General features: G+C 38.5%; 1 protein-coding gene across 3 annotated transcripts in view; it reads left to right on the plus strand.

Annotated features, from left to right (window-relative positions):
- Nucleotides 1-17,117, plus strand: part of TRRAP (transformation/transcription domain associated protein) — a 75,289-nt gene extending 58,172 nt beyond the window's left edge. For all 3 annotated transcript variants that reach the window (XM_064390769.1, XM_064390771.1, XM_064390770.1), the window contains 9 exons: nt 1,077-1,167; nt 2,631-2,830; nt 3,581-3,842; nt 10,303-10,528; nt 10,881-11,098; nt 11,803-11,987; nt 13,646-13,849; nt 14,788-14,982; nt 15,791-17,117. In XM_064390769.1, coding sequence (XP_064246839.1) covers nt 1,077-1,167; nt 2,631-2,830; nt 3,581-3,842; nt 10,303-10,528; nt 10,881-11,098; nt 11,803-11,987; nt 13,646-13,849; nt 14,788-14,982; nt 15,791-16,075 — 1,866 coding nt within the window. In that variant the 3' untranslated portion in view covers nt 16,076-17,117. The remainder of the gene's footprint in view (nt 1-1,076; nt 1,168-2,630; nt 2,831-3,580; nt 3,843-10,302; nt 10,529-10,880; nt 11,099-11,802; nt 11,988-13,645; nt 13,850-14,787; nt 14,983-15,790) is intronic.
- The last annotated feature ends 2,009 nt before the right edge of the window (nt 17,118-19,126 follow it).

The raw sequence follows: 19,126 nt of genomic DNA on the forward strand, positions 1-19,126 counted from the left end.
TTGATGGGTATGGCTTGGTATTGTCTGGCAACACCAGTGTGCTCTACTGTCTTCTGGCAGAAAATACTCATTTCATCACTTTGCAGACACTTTATTTATTGAGATCTGTATAAAATTTGTAAAGTGAGTGTTTGCTCAGAAGTCATACACTGGTTGGAGCTTAGACTTGTAAATATCACAGATACTCCTGTTTGTCTTACCTTTAAACTTCAGGTACATAGAAAAAGTATTAAAGAAAAAATTACCATATTTTCTGTGTTACTGTTTTAAAACTCCACAATTCTCTTCAAATAGCTTTTGAGTTATAGCATGAGGCATGTGTGTGTCAGGTTAGTGGTCTGTCATAAATATCAGGTTACTGAATGCTTCAATCCCATTGCTATATTTCCACCACTTACCATATCCATTTGGATGGAGAAAGGATCTATGATTTAGTAAAATTGTGGTTGAAGAAGCCTCAAATGACGTCTTAAGATGTGCTCTATTGCAGGTAGTATACACCTGGTTTCTTTCCTTTAATAGATACTGAGATTTATAGATTTAAATGGGATGCTGAATGTCAACATCTCTTTAGGGTTGTTTTTTTTAATGGAAGCCATAAAATCCTGGTTTTATTTTTGGGTGCAGTTGGTATCCCCTTACATTAAGTGCCACAATTAGGTGGAGTAAAGTTACTCTCTAATGGGCTTTCTTATCAAGTATCGTGGGGCTTGCTGGGAGTTGTGGCCTAATTTAAAGACTAACTGCTGTCATTATGTCTGTTTTTCTTCCATTATGCACATGAGTAAGATCTTTGAGCTGGCCCAGCTGGAGCTCTGACATTATGCTGCTTTCAGGTTTATTAGGCAATATGATCTGGAAACCCTAATTAGGTAATGTCTTAACAGTGTGTGCAGGGAGCTACCAATTCATCCTCTTTGGGTTCCTGTTACTGAAAGAATCTTTAATTTCCATAAGCTGTTATTTAACACAAAGAGCTGATTATTGCTGTATTGGACTCATTTACAAGAGAATCTGTCTGTGTTGATGTGGTCTGTAGTCAGTATTCATTAACTGAGAAATGTATCTCCAAATAGGTGGGAAGAGTCTATCCCCAGGCTGTTTATTTCCCTATCAGGACCCTCTATTTGACCTTGAAGATAGAGCAACGAGAGCGCTACAAGAGCGGTGAGTTTGGTCCTCGTGGAATTGTTTGGGCTCTTGTAACTTAATTTTTAGGTTGAGTTTCACTGGATGTTACAGAGAAAACAGATTCTCTAGAAAACATATCAGCTTAGCAAGGCTAAGGAAGAAAACTCTTGATAAGCTCTGCTTGCATTGATTTGTTTCAGTGAAGTTAAACCTGCAGATGGCTTGAGCTGTCTTGAATTTTCTTGTATAAAATACTCACCAAGAGGAGTTCCACCTCTTTCATTCTCATATCACCTTAATGATTGAGAATCACATGTTCTTTACTAGATGTTTTTGTTGATAAATTTGTGGAGAAATAGAAAATTCTTGGTTTACAAATACAGAATGTCACAGTTTTCTAAGATTCTCTTGACCGATTTTTATTGGAATCATGAACCATGCAACATTTAGGAGCCACACTTGAAAAAAACTGTATCTCCCTAATAACTTCTTATGGTGAATTTTCAACTAAAATGGGCATCTCACATTATGCCAGATAAAAGCAATGTTGGCTTTGAGAAATGTTTGGGAGATGGGGAAAACATTCAGCAACTTGCATAACAACTATTTTCCCAAGAACAAATCACATCTGGAATAGTTCTGTCAAATGGTTCCACAGAATTTAGTTGTTCTTTTGTCCCACATAATTTCCTGGGAGTCCTGGGAGAGCTACTTGAAGAACTCTCATTTCAGTTCTGTGTTCTTTATTACAAAGTACATTGTTTATTTAATTGCCCTTTCCATTTGGGAATTAGTTCACTAAACTTCTGTATAAAATTTGAAAGGGCACTAATTAAATAATGTTTTATTTTTGTTTGGGTACTGTTTTACAGAAGGAGATGCCCGCATACCCTCATAATTTATTTTTTTTCCAGCAATATTAAAATATTTCCCTGTAGGTTCTGCCCAAAAACACTGCTAGGTGGGTGGGTTATGTGAGTTAGTGGGGGTCATTTGATAAAGCAAAACTGCTTAATCACTGTCTGATGGAGTTGTCCTGCTAGAGATGGTTTGTGCTAAAAGATACAGACTATGGCAGTTTCTGTTGTCGGCATCAACACATTTATTCTTTAGTCATGTGTGAAAGGTCTCCCCCAAAGGGGAGGGAAAAAACGGCCCATAATTCAGATAGTTTGATCCTATATGAAATAATGTCTGTTACTTCAAAAGTAACAAGTTACTTCAACAGATAGGTTACACCTCCTATGTGTTTTTGAAGAGTGTTTGTTTTGCTTTAATGTTGGGAAGTCTGTACCACTAAATAGCATTTGGTGCAGAGTTTTCTCTAAAAAACCCCAATTTTCTTTCTAAAAAAATTCTTTCTGAAACTCAGTAATACATAATTAATATTTAATGTGAATCTCAAGCCAATTCTTGGAACAATTTATTTTATTTCAAACAGACACATACCAAGTTCATGAAAGGTCATTCTTATTTCCTTTTTCATGTTTACTTTCCAGATTCAGGGCAACAGCAGCCAAGTTCAGTTGGGAATCAGTCCCACTCTGCCTCAGACCCTGGGCCCATCAGAGCCACTGCTCCAATGTGGAGATGCAGCAGGATCATGCACATGCAGCGGGAATTGCACCCAACCCTGCTGTCCTCTCTGGAAGGCATTGTGGATCAGATGGTCTGGTTCAGAGAGAACTGGCACGAGGAGGTATTTGGCTTCAATGCACCTTCAGTGTATGGATCATCTAAGGGAAAGTTAACTGCAAAATATTTACCCAGAATTAATTTTAAACATGAAAGCATAACTGTTTGTTTTGATTAGTAAACTGCTGTTTGTGGAACTGACTGTTCTGATTGGAGTTTCAGGATCTTGGTTATTTCTGGAAGCAGTACAAGGGTTTTACGGAACTGTTAATGTGATGGATGCCTCTAGGATTTAAGCTGTTGCTCATATTAACTGAAAATGTATATTCTTACACTAAGTCTTAGAGATACCACTTTCCTTCTTGATCTGGTGGTCTGTGACAGGTGGTGATTGTTACCTGAAATTTGCATTGCAGCAGAGAGCAGATGGACCTGCCACTCTGCTGTTCCTTGCCTCCCAAAGTGTTGGACTACTGTTCTGTCTGCCTAGCACAGTGTTTATTTGAAGGTTTCCTCATATCACTTTTTTTTCATATATCTCAAAATATGAAACCTAAAAGTTACCTGCTGTTGAAAGAGCAAGTTGTCCTCTGTAAAGTAGCATTTCCCCTGCTCTGTTTGTTTGCAATGCTAATGAAATTCAGTGCTGTCATTCTGATTGACCCTCTGATGCAGTTTAAGAGCAGAGTTCTAAGCGGATGTTTCTGAGAGCATAATTCTTACTATGTAAAATGCAATGGGAATGAATATTTGGTGTCAAATCAGAAGGCCTGATCTTCCTGACTATTTTGTTTTTTCTGTTTTTCATTCTTAGGTGCTCAGACAACTGCAGCAGGGCTTGGCCAAGTGCTACTCTGTTGCCTTTGAGAAAAGTGGAGCCGTTTCAGATGCCAAAATCACTCCTCATACACTGAATTTTGTCAAGAAGTTAGTCAGCACCTTTGGAGTAGGTCTTGAGAATGTCTCTAATGTGTCCACCATGTTTTCTAGTGCAGCCTCAGAGTCACTAGCTAGGAGAGCACAGGCAACAGCTCAGGACCCCGTGTTCCAGAAGTTAAAAGGCCAATTTACAACAGGTAAATGTTTAAAATTTTTTAAAATGTTGCTTTTAATCTCAAGAAAATTAGCCCCCACAGTTCAGCTGTGAGGGCATTCTCCTTTTTTATTCCAATATCTTTCCTGAGAGAAAATTTAGAAAATGGCAGTTTTCTGTCATTCAGAAAACCTGAAATAGTTTTGTTCCTGTGTTTTGTGCAGCAGTAAATGTAATTCAAATGGAAAACAGACATCAACCTAGAGAATAAATATATTGTTGTATTTTTATTATTGAAAACTGTGATTTGATCACATATGTGTTTAAAGATAAATTAGATTACTTCTGTAATGTTTTTGCAATTTGAACAGAACTGCTGGCTGTGTGTGAGGGACAGTAATGATCTCTGTCTCTCTGTGATGCCAGAATTTAATGAAATTTTCACCCCAGAACTCCAAACTGATGATTTTATGTGAAGTCTTTTAAAACAGCCTACTTCTGATGAGTAAGATTACTTTAGTGTTTTGGGTAACTAGATTATAAAAATTCTATTACCCAAATTTACATCATTGGTAAATTGAATCAATAACTTTAATCAGATCTAATAAAAAAGATACTTAAGGGAAGTAGCTTTTTTGTTTCATTCAGTTTCTCTTAAAGAGTAGTTACATATCTGAGTATCTGATCTTGATTTGAAATTCTAAGAAAAGCTTGTTTACAAGCTTGATTTGTTGGTGAAATGTGTTAAGACCATGCAGCTCATACCTGACAAAGTGACAGTGATTGGCATCAGTGTTTTGGGTTGCCAGAATTTTGAGTTTTGCATAAATTCCTTGGCTTTTCTTTAAAAGTAACTGAGAGTGTTTGACAAGTAGACTTGGGGTGTTTATTCAAGAATTTGCTGATAATATTGTGAAAGTAAGGGAACTGATGGGAACCCTGTGGAAGTGACTGAGTTGTAGAAGTGACCTACATATCTCGTGCACGGTGTCCTTTCTGAGGCACAGCAGTTGCATGACAGCAGATAATGAAAGTCCTGAACCATATGATTAGATTTTTACTGGATGAAGTGTACTAGGGAGGGAAATGGAAGTAGAAACTCTTTGTGTGTCTTTAATGGGAGCGTACAGGGTGGAAAAAAAAAAAATCATTGGATAACGATTAATGGGGTGAAATTTCACCAGTCCAAGTGCTGGATTCTGTACCTAGAGCAGAGGAATAATGGCAGGTACAGGTGTAAATGGGGAGAAGAGAGCAGCCCTGGGTCAGGGATCTGGGGATGGTTGTTGTAGATCCCTTCCAGCTGAAATGCACTACATTACATGCAAGTTTGGACTTGATTTTGGTTTTTAATAATGGTTTGTAGCCTTTATATTGCAACAGTGGTATAGCCACTTATTTATTGCTGTGTTGTTGTTGATATGCTTGGTTGGATTTGAGTTATTTTTGGTCTGTCACAGTAGCTCCTACTTCCTTTCCTGTGAGCATCAGAGAGCTCTGGAGTTTGCAAGGTGTAAAGGAAAAGTAAATACAATGCCAGACTGCAGTCTGCAATATCTGAAGTAATATTTCAAAACATTTCTAGAGAAACATTTAAGCAAGCTTAATTATAATTCAGTTACCACTTTTAGTTAAAAAGTGGAGACGATTTCCAGTATTTTTTTATGCTGTTTTTATTTTTTGCATATCTTTGTGATATATAAATGGCTGTTAAGGTTTTCAGATGTTCTCTCTTAATTAAAAAAATTATATGGAACAACATATAAACCAAAGTATGACATAGGCCTGGTCATAAAAATCATGTAAAGTCATCAAATGCAAAGTGTTTCTTAGTAAACTTCGGTTAAGTAACAGTAATTACTTTCTTTTTTTTTTTTTTGAAGATTTCATGTTTTATTTTTCAAGTGCAATGAAATATGAATGTCTGCAGGATACACATAATTATTTTGCTTAGTGCTGGTTTAGATTTTAATCTATTACATTCAGTGTTTAAATTTCCAAATTAAATGTGGGAAAACAGAAGAAATTAAACCAATCAGCATACTTAATAATTTCTGTAATTTAATTTGTTATGCAGAAAATGAAAATAAGTTTTTTATTGATTTTGCAATAACAGTAAAATGTATGTAAATAACTGAATAGGATTGTAATTACTGTGCTGAAGATTGCAAGGGTTTTTTTAACATTACAAGAAACCAATTGCAGAGTGTGCCTGATGTGTCCTTCTGTCACACCACAATGTTCATATTTGTTTTTCCTGTTCTCAGTATCAGTTGCATTTGGATGATGGACAGATAATTACAGTGGTTGTCTTTCATTTCAAAAGTGTCCAAGCTAAGGAGCTGTCTTGAAGTAAACTTTTTGTCAATTATTCCCAGATTAATGTTGACAGCAATGGTTTATAGACACTTTGAGCAGGGTGTGGTTGCATAATCATTTCCATCAACACGAGAATGTGTTTTGATTCCTGTTTGGAGCCACTGGAGACTCTCACACCATTTCTTATGTTCTGAATTCTTTGTCTGTAGCAGTCTGGACTGTTGGAGCTGTGATAGGTCATCTTTATCTATCCTAATGTTATATTATAAAAACAAATTTTACTTTGAATTTTTTTTCTAGAACTTCAAATGCACAGTTCTTTGACCATCTGTTCTTTGTTCTTTCCTTTTCTGCTAAACCTTTTGACATCAAAGAAAAGAAAATGCTGAAAAATGCTCCCTTTGAGAGCTCTCTCAGCAGTAAAAGCCGCAGAAAAGCTGCCTCAATTGTCCTTTTGTGGGCAGATGATAGTTTAGAGTTTGGATCAGCTTCTTTCTGCAACCATCTCTCCTCTCAAGCTGAATACGAATGGAGATCTCCAAAATACCCTCTTGAAGGGCATGGTAATTTCCTTGAGACTCTGTGCCCCAGCACAATGAATCCTTCACTGTGCTGGTGGCTCTGTACTCAGGAGGAAGCTCTTGAAACCCAAGTGTGGCTGTGAACTGTTAGGAGGGGGCAGGGGGAAGAGCTCTCTTCATTTTCAGCCTTTTTAAGGATTTTGTTTCCTTTTGCTCAAGAGTGAACATTGTGTACTTTGGTAGCTCTTTGCTTCCATTGTAATTTTTAGGTAACAGGATGTTATGCAGAAAATCCAGATAAAGAGATGCATGATATTTGACCTTGGTGTCTGGTACATGCAGTCTTGGTTTTCTGGAGCTGAGTGATAAACCCGAAGTCCTCTTCCATATTTCTGCTTTCCTCTCACTGAGATCTTTCATCTTTATTGGTTTTTTTCCAAAAGTTCTTGTGAGATTGGGGAGAAGTTTTGGGAAGTAGAATATATACATGTTTGAATAATAACTTCAGAAGCAAGACAGCACTTCAGTTTTGGAGAATGCTTGGATCTTCTTCAGTGTCATGGGCATAAAGAATTGTCCAGCTCCATGAAGCTAAGCTTACAACTCAGTCCTCAGGGACACTTTACATGATTAGTGTCTTGGCTTTTTAGCTGGAGATCCTTGAGATGTGAACCTTTAATGGAATCAGGCTTTTCCTATGGTCAGAATTATCTTAAAAATCTTCAAATGAATGGTTTCTTGCTCTAACAGCATTAATAGCCTGTTGCCTTTGATCAGAACTATTTTCTTCCAGTGTCACAGAAGGGTTTTTTAAATATAGTTCTGGAGTCTTTCTTTGGAGGTATTCTTTGTTTTCTTAATGCCATGTTAATGTTGTGTAGGTCAAGGGGACTAGGGGGGTACAGTGGGTTTGATACTCTTAATTTTGCTACCTCAAGTATGTTTTTGGTGTTTTTTCCTGAGGAGTGATGGTACAGCCTTCAATCCAAGCATGCTAAGAGGCATCAGGATTTTTTTAGGTCTGTCTCACTGGGGAGAAGATTGTTCCCCATTTCTCCTTCCATTGAGAGTGGCAAGAAACTTCAGCAGCCTTGAGAAGAGAGAGCAAACTGCATCCACTGCAGTCTGTGCCATGGCCTTCTGTGAAAATGCCCATTAAGGATGAGGGGGAAAACTTCCCATCCTTTCTAGAAATAGGTGGTGCAAGTAGTGAGGTGTTAGCTTGAGAAGGTTGTTTTCCAGTACTAGATACTGAAGAAATGGATTTTTTTTTTTAGACAAAACCACTGTTTGTATAGATTAAGATGTCTGCAAAGCAGAGGGACTTTGCACACAAATAATGTTTGGTCTTGTATTTCCCTTTCTTCCAGCTGAAGTGATTTTTCTTCTCAGATGGGCTCTCTGTGACACGAGCAGAAGGACTAATTGAACTCTCTGTGTTTCCCATCTGCCACTGGGAAACAAAAGAACAACAAAAATCCTAAAATAGGCATTCAGCAAACTAGAGCTGCTCTTGTGGTGACTTTTTTTCCTAAGGAAAATATATTGATGTGTGTTTTTACCTCTTGGCTGATTCACATTAGCACAAAAACTAGTTGCAGTTTGTGGGTACTTTCCTGCACTTCAGAGATTCGGGAGATAAATGACGCAATAATTTTGTCACTTTGATGAAATGATTTACTCCCACTGCTCACTAGAGGGTAGGCTTGGGATTTTAATAAGAGTGTTTTACAGTGATATAGCAGTAGATGCACTGCCCACAGCAGGCAGAAAAAGAAAAGAGAATATTACATCCATAAATATGAAACTGTATTTTTCATTATAGACTTTTTTTCTTACAGAAGTGGAAAGGATTTTGTATGAGCTGGTTTTTTGCTCTGTTTTAGGCTGGTAATTTTAGGCCTTTCACTGAAAGGTTTTGGCATATCAGTTTATTGTGGATACATGTGAAATAGGTTGAGTTATATGTTCTCTGATATATATTTAAGTAAACGAACAGCAAAATGAAGGCAGTCCTAAGGTGCATTGTTTTGTTTGGCATTAGAATTCTGGATTAAAGAAAAGAACTTAGGAGAGTGTATGTGTAGAATGACAGGAACTCTGCTGACTAAATGAATATTTTAAATTGTTTGTAGGAGTAAGTCTTTTGAACAATCAGAGTTTTGAGTGGTTTAATTGTGGTTGAAAAAACTTTTATAATGCAGTAATTGCTGTGTGCACATACTTAATTCACTCTTGGCACACTTGCAGGCAGATGCTTGTAGCATATTTATGTGGTCAAATTTTCTGAGCAGTGCTCATGTTTGGTTTTTGGTATTTTTGTCAACTTAGGAAAATATTGAGTGTATATGACATATTGAAATGGAGGTTCTGCAAGAAAATGTAAACTAATTTTTAAGTCTTAATTTTCTATTGTGTTGAATAACACTGAAGATTCTGTTCTGCTCACTTAAATCTCAGAAATACTTAATTGTCATTCTGGTTTTTTTTCAGTTGCTTTTTCACTTGAGACATGTTGAGCTTAAAATGGCATCTTCTAGGGAGTGAAGATGAGTTAAAAATTCAAGTCTGTTCGTTAACTTGCATAGTTTGGGATGCCATAACTAATGAGGTTTACAGAGAGCAGTTTGTCTTCTTATCCAAGTGTGTTTAATCTTTCATTGTTGTGGCACTGAAGTGCTGAGCCATCATTTCATGTGTGTGGTTTATTCATTTTCCCTCTTTTGGGAAATTCAAAGACATTTATTTATTTATTATTTGCTTTGTCTGAAACTGTAGTGAGAGCAGTGTTGGGAAGATGGTGTTGGTGTGGCCCAGAAAATGCTCAGTATTGCAGATGATTTCTGTTACAGAATTCCTTGCATAATGTACTGAAGTCCAGGTATTGACCTTGAGAAAGTTCCTTCTTCACCTGCATGTGGATTAAAGGAGATATTCTCACTCTCTGGTACTGTTGACATTGCAGTGGAAAGAGCAGGCTGTTTGCATAATATTGTCATTTTTCTTGGGCTGCTGTGGCTCTTCTTCCTGTAGTGTCATTCAGTTGTTGTCTAAGGGAAGAATAAGTATTTTCTGGCACCTGAGAATAGTAATAATAACAATTTTCTTATTTGTCCTGCAGTTCCTCATGGATTCTATGTTATATCCTCAACTGGGGCTCTTTCATTCATTTTAGGAGTAAAAAGTCTCCACTGATTTTAAATAAATAAGTGACTTGTAATGAAACAGGTAGAAAATTATAGTGTTATAAAGTAAGCCTACTTTTCCTCTTCCTCTGAGTCGTCTGATGTAATAATTTGGGGTGTTACTGCTTTCTTTCTATGCAGTATGTCTGGTTGCAGTATATAGAGAATTCAATACAGTAATAGTATTTAAATTTTTCACTATATGCTTTTCAATGTTTGTATGACTCTAAAAGAGGAAAATCTTAGGAAGTTCATTATGTAGAGTTGTATGCAGAAAAGAGGTAGCAGATTCTGACAGGTTTAAGTTATTGTTCTATATAATGCTGGGACTTTGCAAAAAGGTTTTCTATAGAAAATAAAAATATTCAACAGAGCCTCTCTTTTAAAGGCAGTTCATGTTAGTGGGGGTGTGTGTGTTGGGCTTGCACTATTGAATTGGGTGATTTGTTTTTGTTTGGCTCTCTTTTTTTTTTTTTAGATTTTGACTTCAGTGTGCCAGGATCAATGAAACTCCACAACCTTATCTCCAAACTAAAGAAATGGATCAAAATTCTGGAGGCCAAAACTAAACAGCTTCCAAAGTTCTTCCTCATAGAGGAAAAGTGCCGCTTTCTAAGTAACTTCTCAGCTCAAACAGCAGAAGTAGAGATACCTGGAGAATTCCTTATGCCAAAGCCAACACATTACTACATCAAGATAGCAAGGTAATCTAAAAATTCCCTTTGGTAGTTGTAATTCTGGAAACAGAAGAAAATGAAAACCCCATCCATCCATCCATCCATCCATCCATCCATCCATCCACTCTGGAAAAGTAGATAGATATTTTGTAATATATAAATATTTTATGTATGTGTATTACATATATACATATGTAGTAAAACTTGGATGCAAGACCTTTTTAATTTATCCTCCTTCAATAACTTTGTTTGATCACTAAACACCTGCACTGTTCAGAGCGGATTTGGTTTTCTTGTACGATGCTGCGAGTTGATCGTAATCACTAGCGATGCTGTTGTTCCAAAGAGTCACAAAGCTCTCTCTGAATGCTCCTGGCAGGTTCATGCCCAGGGTGGAGATAGTGCAGAAGCACAACACAGCTGCCCGCAGGCTGTACATCCGCGGGCACAACGGGAAGATCTACCCCTACCTGGTGATGAACGACGCCTGCCTGACCGAGTCGCGCCGCGAGGAGCGCGTCCTGCAGCTGCTCCGCCTCCTCAACCCCTGCCTGGAGAAGAGGAAGGAGACCACCAAAAGACATTTGTTCTTCACAGGTACTGAAAAGAGAGAGAGCTGTGTTGTTTTTAAACGTAAGTTGTGCTCAAGGGTTCTAATGGCTGAAGGTTTTTGAATATTCAGGAGGTAAATTCACATCTGTCTGGGTGATTAGTCCTGTCTGGAGCTGTAGCACCCCTCTGGAGGAGTGCAGCTGATTGCGTGGGATCTGGGGTGTTTTTAGAAATGCTTATGTGCATTGCTATGATATCAAGTGCACTTGTGAATATTAAAGGCAGAGATGCCCACTGGGCCTGTTGGTGTGGAAGTGGGCACACATACTTTGGAGCAAATGTTTAGAGACAACAGAAGAGGGACAAAACACAACTTTTTCTCCCTGAGTTGTGATATAGGAATATTGAATTTCTTTTTAAACACAGAAGAAGTACTTTTTATTTTTGCTGCTGGATTTCATCTAAACAAAGTATTACCCTCTTTCGTGAAGGTAAAGAAAAATAGGAAAAATTATGAGTACTCAATTTTGTTTTGAAAATACCGTTGATATTTCTATTAAGATTAAAAAAAACCCTACTGTAATTATTTTTTACCTGAGCTTAAATATTAGTTATGAGCACAGCATTAAAGTTTTCCATTGATAGGCTCCAGTTGGTTATCAGGGTTGTGTTTTGTGTTCTGGTGTGTCAGCATTTGGGCTCTGATGAACTCAGATTTGCTTTGCTCTCTGTGCCCCGCCCCTGCGCAGTGCCACGGGTGGTGGCGGTGTCCCCGCAGATGCGGCTGGTGGAGGACAACCCCTCCTCGCTGTCCCTGGTGGAGATCTACAAGCAGCGCTGCGCCAAGAAGGGCATCGAGCACGACAACCCCATCTCCCGCTACTACGACCGGCTGGCCACGGTGCAGGCTCGGGGCACGCAGGCCAGTCACCAGGTACTGCAGCACGGGGTCAGCTCAGGGGCTGACCACCCTTGGGAAGCCCTGATGGACAAGTTCCCAGCCTCCTGCCCTGAGCCCTGCCATGCCCTGCCCTGGACAATTCCATCCAGGGCTGTGCCCTGAGCCCTGCCCTGCCCGGGGCAATTCCATCTCTGGGCAATTCCATCTCTGGGCAATTCCATCTCTGGGCAATTCCATCCCTGGGCAGTTTCATCCAGGGCTTTCCCCAGCACCCTGCCCTACCTGGGCAATTCCATCCAGAGCTTCCCTCAGCACCTTGCCCTGCCCAATTCCATCCAGGGCTTCCCCCAGCACCCTGCCCTGCCTGGGTAATTCCATCCAGAGCTTCCCTCAGCACCTTGCCCTGCCCAATTCCATCCAGGGCTTCCCCCAGCACCCTGCCCTGCCTGGGTAATTCCATCCCTGGGCCATTCCATCCAGGGCTGTCCCCAGCACCCTGCTGTGCCTTGGCAAATTCCCCCCAGCGCTTCTTCAGAATTTAGGAAGTTCATTATGTACTAAATAACAGAATATTTTGGAGTTTAGAAAAGAGGTAGCAGATTCTGACAGGTTTAAGTTATTGTTATATATAAAGGTGGGACTTTGCTAAAAGGATTTCTATAGAAGATAGAAATATTCAGCAGAGCCTGTCTTTTAAAGGCAGCTCAGCTTAGCAGGAATGTGTGTGTTTGGTAGATGTCATTAGATGTCAGACAGATACACAGTGCCTGGGTTGTGGCTGGATTTTTGATTTTTTGCATAATGAGAACTCTATATCTCTTGAGAGTTTTAGGTAATCTTGGAATGATTTTATTAAAAAAAACCCCTGTATTTGTATTGCTGGAAGTTGTTTTGGGTAAATGCAACTGAAAACAGGCAGGGTGCTGATTGATTTTCTTTTTTTTTTTTTTTTTCTCACTTGTTTAGTGCTTTAAAAATAATTAATTGACAGCATGGGAAGCAGCATTTCTAATTTACATAAGCAGCTACAGCATGCTTTGTGAGGCAGGCTTCCCATGTTCTTCTAATATTTCTCTTAAAATTGCCAGTGGATCCATTCATCTAAGCCAAACAGAAGTAGTTGGGCAATCTCACCAAATAAATTAAGTACTCAGAAAGAACAAAGCTGTCTCTCTCTGTAACTTCCACCAAACAACCAGTTGTAATGTATAAGGTGGTTTTATGATTTTTTTTTTTTTTTGGTTTGGGTTAGTGCAAATTCATAGATAAAATGCCAGTCCCATTCCAAATATAGCTATTAGAAAATACACAGTAAATATGTATTACAGACATAGTCTAAACAATTCTCAGACTTTCTTTGTTACAAAATAAAAATGGAAATGCTACATAACACTTGTTTCTATTTTCAGAATTCTTACGTTTGAAACTTTAACAGCCCTTTAATTGAAGTCAGCATGACTATCATGCTTTCTGGTGTAACAGAACAGATCCTACTTTTTATAACTAATTAGGCCTAGTGTATGCTATAGTAATTAAATATTTTGGTAGATTTTTCTTTTGGTTTGTTTTTTATTTTCCTAAAACGAGATACAGCAATTACGAGCAGATTGGTAGCTGCTTTAGGTTGGTTTGTCTGTTGCTAAGAAGTGCATTAAAAATGCCATTTTCCACCCAACCGTTTTGCTGTGCAGGTTCTCAGAGACATCCTGAAGGAGGTGCAGAGTAACATGGTGCCTCGCAGCATGCTCAAGGAGTGGGCCCTGCACACCTTCCCCAATGCCACGGATTACTGGACCTTCCGGAAGATGTTCACCATCCAGCTGGCCCTCATTGGCTTTGCAGAATTCATCTTTCACCTGAACAGGCTCAACCCTGAGATGCTGCAGATTGCCCAGGTGTGCTTCAGTTTGCTCGTTCTCTTGGCTGGGATCAGGTGGATATTTGCACTGTGCTTTTGAAATGAATCAAAGTTCAACATAGATAATTATCAGTGCATTTCAGTAGGCTTTTTATTTCTGTGCGATTGCACATCCTGGAGGGAGCACTGCAGTCCCCATGGACATCAATGCTGCCTTCTGTGGTGAGAGTTTAGAACTTTCTGAAATTGTTCTTAGATATTTGAACTCTTGATGTAAATGACTGATAAGTCTCTCTTCATAGTCTTCTTTCAAATATATTGCTTTCAAAATACCTTTGTATTAAATCAGTTAGGTGTAAGGAAAGTAAAATACAGAGCTTCATTTTCTTAAAGGGCCCCTTTTCAAATACCATTCTCTTTTGAGCATATTCATCTAGCTACAACTCCTATTAATCATGATTTTTCTGTTTTAATACTATATTTAAAATGGGGTTTGCCACCTTAAAAAAGAGCAAAGGTGATAGTCTGTAGAGTAATTAGGGTTTTTTGATCCCTCTATTAAGTGTTCAGGTGAACCTTGGACACCCAGAGGTCTATTGGCAGTGACTCCATACAGATCAGGATCCAGAGGAATCTACTCAAGTTTGGCATTACACGTTTTTAGTGAGGGGTTTGGATGCCACATTTTGAGAGAAATACTTACCTTTGTGCATGCCAAAGAATCTACTCCTTAAGTTTGGTATTACATGTATTTAGTGAGGGGTTTGGACACAACATTTTGAGAGAAACACCTACCTTTGTGCATGCCATTATTTATAACTTCATTCCTCAAAAGTTATTTGGCTAATCAAGTGAAATGCCTTTGAAGCACTGATGGAACTCAGCATTAACAGACACAAAATCCAACTGCTTTTGGTTCCACGGTGGAAAATCAGTTCCTTTAATTGCCTTTGTGCGTGTTTCTGTTAATCCCAGGACACTGGCAAGCTCAACGTGGCGTACTTTCGCTTTGACATTAACGATGCCACGGGGGATCTGGACGCCAATCGCCCGGTTCCCTTCCGGCTCACCCCGAACATCTCGGAATTCCTCACCACCATCGGGGTGTCGGGGCCCCTCACTGCATCCATGATCGCAGTAGCTCGCTGCTTTGCACAGCCAAACTTCAAGGTTTGTATGCCTTCTTTTGCAGGTTTGTATTTGACAATTTATAAACAAAACAGCACGTTTTGGTAAAGGTAGGAACTGCATGATGGTGCGGATTTGTTTTAAAATTTTACCCTGAGGTCCATGTGAAATTTTGGAAATGTTTTAGGTTTTGTGTAAGCATTTAATTTGATTCAGACTGGAGACTTAATAAAAGTTTGCTTGAGACTGTTGGAGTTGGCAGATTAATACCAGTAACTCAACTCAGTGATGAGAAAAAATAGGAAAGTATTTGTTGCAGGCATCTCTTTTTCATCCAAAGGTAGAACTGGCCTATATAACATATATGTGTATATATATTAGATACATATGTATGGATGTTGTAGTCAGTGTTCTTTCCCTGTGAAGCAGAAAATAATATTCCCCGAGAGTGTAATGACTGCAAAAAAACCCCTCCAGCTTTTCAAAGTGCTCCAAATCTCTGCCCAAGACAAGTCTGTGTGTGTGTTGTAGAAGCCATGAATTTAGTGGAGTAATTTAAAAATAGGATGTGCTAAACTGTGTATCAATATCTTAATATATGATATTAATTTCTGTAGGAGTCATTGTGTTTTGTTATTGTAACGGAAAGTTTTTGTGAAAAGAAATACCTGGAGAGGAAATAATAAAGATATTTGGAAGCCGTACTCATCTTGAAAAGTCTGAAATTGCAGTGTGGCACCAAAAGTGTCAAAATACTGTCCATTAAAATCTAGTTACAATTCTCTGATCTGATAGAACCTGATTGTTCTTTGGATTAAGTGCAATAATCTGATTTTTCTTCTTCACATAGGTTGATGGCATCCTAAAAACTGTGCTGAGGGATGAAATCATCGCGTGGCACAAAAAAACCCAAGAGGATACCTCCTCTCCCCTGTCAGCAGCTGGGCAGCCCGAGAACATGGACAGCCAGCAGCTGGTTTCCCTGGTTCAGAAAGCTGTGACTGCCATCATGACTCGCCTGCACAACCTCGCCCAGTTTGAGGGAGGGGAAAGCAAAGTCAACACTCTGGTGGCAGCTGCCAACAGCCTGGACAACCTCTGCCGGATGGACCCTGCCTGGCACCCCTGGCTGTGATGCAAACCTTTCAATAGTTTCTGGGGGGTTTTGTTGGTTTTGTTGTTTTTGTGTTTGTGTTTTTTTTTTTTTTTTTTTTTTTTTTTTTTTTTTTTTTTGTTGTTGTTTTTATTTCCTCCTGTTGTTTGTGGTGTGAGCCATATTTTGTGTTAAGAAAATGTGAAAAGAGCTTTCCAGACGATGGCTTACCTGTCACACTGCGTTTTGTCAGTTTTCATTCTAGCTGTGTTTACAGTAGTATGGTGTTTTTACTGGTTTTAATTTCATGAGGAGACATTTCCTCCTGTTTATGCAGTTGGTATGCAACAGCAGCTTTTGCAAATAGATTAAAATGAAGAGAGAAAAATAATATACAGAAAAATCTAATTTTATGATGAAGACTATGAAACTAGCATTGTTAGATTTAGGGTCTGCCATTCCTAATAACCTGCAGTATATGATTTTTTTATACAATAGCAATTACTACAAAAAGAGAAAAATGTGGTAATCCCAATTACTGAGTTTTCTTCTGTGAAATTTTACTTAATCACTCTCTTCGTAATGCCAAATTGAAGGCACAGATAAATGCTCTTAACTTTTAAGTTTGCTTCAAATTTACATGAGCAATGTTGCTTTGTACAGACGATTTTGTACCAAATGTTATAGAGGCGAGATTTTGTTAGGCACTGAGAAAATGATGATCAAATTGTGCTGACTTTTCCTGGAGCACAAGCTATGTACAGTAAAAGTGTAAACCATTTAGAGTATTTGGTTTAGTTGTGGACAGTGTTTGGGGGGAAGTTTAAAAAAGGATGGAAAAAGTCATCCTTTGATACCTGTATTTGTTTGTAATAGAGAAAAACTGAAATCTTATCAAGTTCTGTTTACTGTTTAGAATTACAGTAGCTTCTTTAGAATGAACCTGTTCCTTTGTAATTTAAGAAGAGCAGTTTAATGTTTCACTTGTCTTTCTGTTGTGTTAGCATTTTTATAAAACTTCAGTGTTGAGAATGTTAAATTTGTACAGAGTGATTTTTTTCCAAATAAATATTTTATAAAACTCTGTGGTATTCATTTTATTCTTAATATTTTTAATATTATCCTATGACTATGATTTTGCTTCATTGTATGATGGATGAATCAAGCATGGCCCTTCATTCCCATGCTTGGTGCTCCTTTTGTATCAAGGAGAGTATTGTTCTATGGCACTATGTACAAGGGGAAGCTGAAATAAATGAGTGCTAAGGACTGTTTAAGGATTTGGAAAACAAACATCCTTTTTATTATTTTTTGCAAAGACTTACTTCCTTATCAAAATCATGTTGGCAAGAATAATCTTCTTATAAAACATAGCACTTCCTGCATGTGTCACAACACGCTCTGTCTGCAGTCATTCACAACTGAGCTCAGTGCTTTCATGACTTGAAGGGAATTGTTGCCTTCCCTTTATTGAAGATTGTAATATTTGCAGCTGTGAAATACAGCACACACTGCACAGAGGAGATGCAGGATCATTTCTTATTTGCACCTCTTGGATATGTCTGAGAGATGACAGCATTCCCTGACAGGAAGTCATCAGATAATTCAGCCACTTTTCTGTCCATGATAGAAATCTTAATGGGAAAATGTGAATGTGAGTTAAGAGACAAACTTTGTTGTCTTTAGATTTGTGACATCTCTCTTGCTGTTGGCATCATCTCAGATATACTCCTGAAAGAAGGCTTGGGGTGTGAGGGAGCAGGGAGTTATTTTAATGAGCTCCCTGAAGGTGTTAATGTGCAAATGTTAATACCTGGTTCCCTTCTTTCACAAGATATGCCGTGGATGCACCTCAATTTGTGAGGAGATTTACACAGTCTTAACCCAGAGTTCTACCACCAGCTCCAGGAGATAAATCTGAAAGCTTTTAGTTATACATGAGCCTTCTTCAGAGCCTGGGGGATATCTGACATCTCTTGTATCAGCAGCAGCTGTCCATTAGCAGGAAGGGGGTTTGACAAAGTACAGGGTAGGAAGTTCCTGATTATCTTCACGAACATGTGACATCTATCTTAGCTGCATTTAATTTTTTATGACTGTAGATAAGGGTTGCCTCTGTCTTGTTAGAGATCCATGCTCAGAATGCATCTTGCTGAGCAGATACTTGAAAGTGAACTACATTAAATGTCAATTCACTCTAAGTATTCCCTTCAAGGTTTCTTCCCTCAGATTAGATACTACACAAAAAAGCCAATGTCATTACTCTGTAAAATCAAACACTCAAGAGAGGTCAAATTTAAAATTCTCTCTGAAATTTGTGTGTATGAGCATTGTGCCATTCTGAAAGTTCCTCCTGTTGCATTTGTTTTTTAATCTCTGTAGAGTAATGGACAGATTTCACCAGATCTTCATGAGGTAACTAGTCACAAGTCCTTGACACCAAAGTTGTGCCAGCCATAATTCTGTGTACAATACCGAGATATACATCTCGGTAGGCTTTGGCACATTTACCTGTGTTGGTGTGAACTGGGCACTGTGGGAGGTCACTCAAGGCACAGAAATAGTAATAACTAAGAAGCAAGTTTGGCATGAAAACCTGGATAAAAATGTAAGCTGTGGAGATTATATGGGGAATAAATAGTTGTCAGGTTTCTCAAATTACACTGTTTTATCTCCTGACTTTTGTAATGATGTTTTACTCTGTCTTTATTAGATGATGCTGCTGCAATTTAACTTTTTATTATTACACTCTGCTCTCAAAGTAGATTATCAGAACTTGTTTGCTTAAGTGAATTGTACTCTGAAACAAAAGCCTTTAACAGGAGTTGAGTGTTTGAGTCCATCCTCTGAAAATGGTGTGCCACTTTCCTCTCCTGTAATTGGGCTGTCCGTGCATTGTCAGGTGCAGAGTGAGCAAGGGATTAGTTATTACTGGAAGATGATGACTCAAAGTGTTTCAGGGGCAGACAATGAAAGCTCTGTTCCATAATGGCAGTGGAATAAAGTTGCTTTTAAGGCTCTGATCTGTTTCAAATATGATGTATGAAATGTTCCTTTGTGGTGTAGAAGCCTATTCAGAGAGAAGATTTCACA

The sequence above is a fragment of the Passer domesticus genome, chromosome 15 (genome assembly GCF_036417665.1).
Source record: "Passer domesticus isolate bPasDom1 chromosome 15, bPasDom1.hap1, whole genome shotgun sequence".
NCBI classification, from domain to species: Eukaryota; Metazoa; Chordata; class Aves; order Passeriformes; family Passeridae; genus Passer; species Passer domesticus.